At 40.9% G+C, this 5,736-nt stretch overlaps 2 protein-coding genes across 2 annotated transcripts; both read right to left on the reverse strand.

Annotated features, from left to right (window-relative positions):
- Positions 1 to 2,349: 2,349 nt before the first annotated feature.
- LOC137629826 (uncharacterized) lies at positions 2,350 to 2,751 on the reverse strand. The gene has a single exon (XM_068361470.1). The coding sequence runs from the start codon at positions 2,749 to 2,751 to the stop codon at positions 2,350 to 2,352; it is 402 nt and encodes a 133-aa protein (XP_068217571.1).
- A 502-nt stretch (positions 2,752 to 3,253) lies between these two features.
- Positions 3,254 to 3,691, reverse strand: LOC137629827 (uncharacterized). Its single transcript, XM_068361471.1, has one exon. It carries the CDS (start codon positions 3,689 to 3,691, stop codon positions 3,254 to 3,256), a length of 438 nt encoding a protein of 145 aa, XP_068217572.1.
- Positions 3,692 to 5,736: the final 2,045 nt, after the last annotated feature.

The raw sequence follows: 5,736 nt of genomic DNA on the forward strand, positions 1-5,736 counted from the left end.
AATATTTTAGCTAAAAAAATTTGATGATATTCAATCAAAAAAGAAGTAAACAAAATTTTCCAACAAATAAACATCTAAATGAATCATTACTCTGTGATAGTTCCTTAGTACGTAGTAATTTTGAAAGAAATGGGAAAAAACGAAAAAGTGGCAATTACAGGAAAATCGAACACATACCTATATATACGCCATATCTGGCTAAAAAAATAGATAGGCATGGGTAGCCAGATCATCTAGAAACACTTTCCAACACTATGAAAATATAATTTTTGCGACACTACTTGCCAATTCCTTACGGTAACATGACTAAGCAAAAAAATGCAAAACAAATAAAAAGGGGCACTCGTGGAAAAATGCCCAACATTCTAATATACGGCATCTCAGATAAAAAAAAAGACATGCACGTGTTAGCCCAACCATCAAGGCACACTTTCTAACAGATAAACATGAAAAAAAATTAATAATATATGGCAATTCCTTACTACGTAGTAAATTTTTACAAATATTAAAAAAACAGACATTGGCAACCGCAGGAAAATACCCCACATACCAATATCTACGGCGTATCTGACAAAAACAAAGTCACGCATGGGTAGCCAGATCATCTAGACAGACTTTCCAACACTAAAAAAGCAAAAGTTTTGCGACACTATTTGGCAATTTCTTACGGAAAAATGACTTGGCCAAAAAATGAAAAAAAACTGAAAAAGGGGCACTCGCTGTAAAATGGTCCCCGTGGTGATGAACGACATTTCAACTAAAAAAAAAATCATGCACATGGTAGCCAAACAATCCACCAAGACTTTCCACAACTGATAACCTATACAAGTTGCACCATTCTACGACAATTTTATAATACGTAATAACTTTGATAATTATGCAACTTACCTTAGAAGGGTAAACTCGGTCGCGCTCGACCCCGACGCGTCTCAGAAATCTGGGAAGGAGTACAGTTACAGCGATGCACGTCTGGACACTACTAGAGCGTGTAGGCGAGTTACTGACTGCAGGTTGATCACCCACAAATTCAGTCACGGCGGTCGATCACCCACAAATTCAGTCACGGGGGTGAGTCACGTGAGAAAAACATCTTTTGTTTTGACACTCGGGGTCGCGGACGACCCACCGTACCGTTCCATGGTTAAATACATGCCATTTGTGGTTAAACATCCAAAGCTTCAAGAGCATTTGGAACAGAACGCAACCAAGCGCTGTTTTTAAAAATTGTCGACGGTCGGTTGCATCGTCAGAGCAATGTACTGTGAGCTCAGGATATGAGATAAAATCCTCTACAGAGGAATGAGGTGATGAAAGGTTAAGCATTACAGGGGAATGATGAACATGATAGCAGCAATGAATATTTAAGGGTATAATAATGAAGGTTACAAAGGAAACAAAAGAAAAACGAGATGCGTAAAACCCAGAAAATAACAAACAAAAAATAAAATATGGAATAACGGGGATTACTAAATTAAAGTGTGGAAAGAATTTCCACACCCTGCCAAGTAAGAGCGTGAGAGAAGGGGGGTTCCACTAACAAGAGGGAGGGTATGGAAGGAAGGGGGCATTCCCCATCCCTTTCAAATTTACAGCACTTTCTGGAATAAGGCACTGGCTTTATCTGCCGCCGCCCTACAAGGTTGCCCTCGAGAGGACACAGGATCAGTTTTTGGAAGAGGGGCGACATCATCAGAAGAATCGTTATTTAGAGGGTCCTCTGAGGGAGGATCTGGTAACTGGGTTGTCGTGAGCGCATCAGGACCACCTTGCTCCAGTTCAGTGATATAGGGACCTGCGACATTTATCTTCAATGGGATAAGACGGTTAATGCGACGCACATATATTCCATGACGGGTGCGCACCTTCACAGATCTAATATGACCATCATGACCGGGATAGGTTTCAAGGATACGGGCCATGGGTTATCTTCCCGATTTACTTCATCCAAAATTAACAAACATAAATCTCCATTTTTAGAAGGCACAGGGTGGATACGATTATTTTTTAAGTGACGTTCACGAAGGGAATTGACATAATCCTGAGTCCATTGTTTTAAAAACACTTGCAACATGTTTGTGAGTTTCTGATAACTAGCTGGGAGGCTGTTCCCTTCCCTATATGTGGGGTCATCGAGGTCGGTCATAAGGACCTGAGAAGCAAGTGAGAGGGTTCGACCGCAAAGCAGATGACTCAGAGTCAAGGGGATATCAGTAACGTCGTTGACATCCAAGTAAACTAAAAGTCTATCGTTGATGACGCATTCGTCTTCTTGTACCAAAGTGACAAATTCATTATAGGTAAGATACAAGTGATACATGGCTTTCCTTGAATTAAGTTTGGTGAAGCCTATTAGCCTTTCATAAAAGCTCCCTGCCGAGGGGCACAGGGAGTGATGAATTTCCAGGTCAGGTTATGGGAAGATTTAAACCCATCGATTACAGGGTGATGCATAAGTTCAGTTAGAAGAGTTTGACCAGCTTGGAAAGTGAAAGCATTATCAGAGACAACACAGTCCGGCATACCAAATTGAGCGGCAAATCTGCGCACTGCTTGCACAAATTCAATGACCGTTAAAAAAGTTGTGACTTCTACAGCTACGGCTCTGGTTACTGCGCAGGTGAAAAGTAAGATGAAAACAAAATCTACATGTGAATTGTATACCTTAAAAGCTCCAGTGAAATCTAAGCCAGTTACTCGGAAGGGGACTCTTGAAATGAGGCGATTGGGATGATACTGGGCTAATGGAGGCATTGGGTACGGGGCCGCTGCACCTTCCGGCAATGGATGCAACGGCGCAAAATTTTCTTGATTTGCTGCCGCATTTGGGAACCCAAAACTGTCTACCTAATTCAACAAGGAGTGTTGAAGTATTACAGTGTAGCAAACGTTCACGCCAATGTCTGATAATAAGTGTCCAAAGAGCACATTGATGTTCCAGCAAAATGGGATCTACATAATCTAATTCCACATGAGCATTACTGAGACGGGAACTAGCTTTGAGAAGACCTTGGTTATCCAGGTAAGGTTTACGTTGGCCGATGAAAGCTCGTTCGTCCGAATTGAGACGAACGTCTTCACCTTGCACTTGCTTCAGAATGTTAGGATAACTTTCGGCCTGGGAACATTTCAACATGACTGTTAAGGGTGGAAGGTTGAATTTATTGGTTAGATTAGGGCAATGTTGTATCCATTGGGGAATTAAACGAAGGAGTGCAGTGTAGAATTGATCGCGTCGTCAAGAGAGCTGCAATGATTAAACAGTCGTACTCCGGGGGGGATCGAGCCAAATAGGGCATGAACATATCTCGGTGTTAATAGAGAACCTGCTTTGATCGGGGTACTCTGAAGGGGGACTGAGCCAAGGAGGGCCTTGTAGCCAAAATTTATTCTTAAGAATATGCCTGACAGTGACACCACACGATGCCAGGTTCGCAGGATTGTTATTAGTGGGGACATGCTTCAGGTTAATATTACAAGTTAATTTAATGATGATTATCTCCTCCATACGGTTAAGGACGTAAGGGGAGTTACTTTTAGAATTATGGACCCACTGGAGGGCAGTTGAAGTGTCGAACCAAACAGTGACTGAAGCGTATATGCCAGGGAGCAGTTTTGACAAGTGTTTGGCTAAACAACAGCCCAATAAGAGTGCAGTTAACTCAAGTTTGGGAATGGTTAAACTTTCATCCATTTCCAACATACGCTTAGGGGTAACTCGGGCTTTAGCCGTAAGGAGGCAAGAATTACTTTCCTGGGTGACTATGTAAGCAGCTACTCCGAAAGCGAGATTGGAAGCATCGGCAAAAATATGCAATGCTGGTTGACTGCCATCATGCGCATTACGATGGACTTTAATTTGTTCAAGATCTTTGTACCTTTTGATGATATCACTTAGTTCTTCATCAGGACAACATGGCTATCTCACCCAAAAATAGATTTTTCCTACGTCAAAGTCCCTTTATTGTTAATTTAGTTTTTAAGCATAATGAATCTTTTTGTTTTATTGCCAATAGTTCTTATCCTGTCTGGAGACATTGAGTGAAATCCGGGACCAGCACAGTCTAATTTTCATTAGTGTAGTCTACTGTATTGCAATATTCGTGGTCTGCATGCAAATATTCAAGACACTACAGTTGCCTCCAGACAAGATAGTATTCTTTTGTGCTCAGGAATTTTGGTTTCTAGTATTGGAAACTCATCTGAGCTCCTTGTAACTGGTTTTATGAAGACAATAATATTCAAGAGAGACGCTTTCCCTAGCTCCAACTACGTTCGCTTCAAATTGTGTGTATGAAAAGACCAGGAATTGAACGAGTTTTAAAAATAAACATAAGATGTTCAATATAATATTATTATCACTGAGCACATTTTTATATCAAAAATAGGTTTTGAGAATATCATACAATTTCATTTTGGAATTATTGAGTTCTTCCATAAAAAAGGAGCCTTTGTAGTTTATGGGGACAGCCCTTTGACCGGCCGAAAATCGAGTAAAAAAAGTCCGAAATCAGCTATTTTTCACAGGAATGGTCACAGAATGAAATTATATTAAATTAACTAGTTTTGTAAATGCATGTCCCAACAATCTACATACTAGGACCACTCTGGTCATGGATGTTGGAAATGTTTGAGAAAAATGGACAAATAACCCAAAATTCCCCTCCTAACCTGGCTTACAAGCCATTTCCTTACCTTCCTCGTTACCTAACCGGGGGGCTAACGGCCCCCTGCGACCCCCCAACCACTGTCGCTAATATACAAACCCAACCTAACCGAACTTAGTAGTTCCCAGGTCACTACCCCTACCCGCCCCGGACCCCCTTCGTAAGTCTCTCTCCTACACACACACAAAAATAGGTATGGGCAGCACCCAAAATTATAAACCACATTGTCATAATAAAAAAGTTACTCAGGCTTACCTTAATATTCGATGTCACTAAACCCAAAATACTCGGGTTCTTGCACCTCCACCAATTTTACACTTCTCACATGGACCCCTAAAATCCCCTAAGAGGCCTTCTCGAAATAAATAATGAAAAAATTCGGGGCAACTCGAGTAAAATCATGTAGGTGTATATACCTTAGTCTTAATCGAATCAATTTGATCAATATGAGTGATAAACTCAGCAACATCGCTCAAAGAGACTCCAGGTCAATCTCAGGTCATGTGGGGGGAGGATTAAAAACTTGAAATCATGCGGCCAACGAAAGGGTTAGTTCGGTTGCTTTGTTTGACACTGGCTTTATCTACCGAAATATCTTAACTAGATGTTGGCTAACCTAACCTTTGGTTGTATATAAAACAAATTAGTATTCGGCATAATTTCAGGACGTGTCCCAACGAAATAACAATCTTAACAAGAGGTTAAAAATGAAGATTGTTGGAATTAGCAAAAACATAAGTCCGAACATCGATAACTGTTCAAGCTTGCGCCACCAGCTGATAGGCTAACCGAGCGCCGCCAAACGGGTGTTGTTATAGTCAGGTAGGAAACAATGCTTGCAGGGAATTTTACGATTGAGTAAGTTGGCCGTGGCTTCAGCGGACGACGCATTGTAACGACCTTTCCCTAACCTAACATTTCATGATAGTTATCCTAGAAGTATCAAATTTCACTATAAATGACGTGTCCCTAAAAACTACAAGCTTAACTGGAGAATAAATATGTAGATTGACGGGACAGTATTAAACTGTAAAACCGAACGTTTCTTAGACTGGGATGACACAGGCTCTAT

The sequence above is a fragment of the Palaemon carinicauda genome, chromosome 37, assembly GCF_036898095.1.
Source record: "Palaemon carinicauda isolate YSFRI2023 chromosome 37, ASM3689809v2, whole genome shotgun sequence".
NCBI lineage: Eukaryota > Metazoa > Arthropoda > Malacostraca > Decapoda > Palaemonidae > Palaemon > Palaemon carinicauda.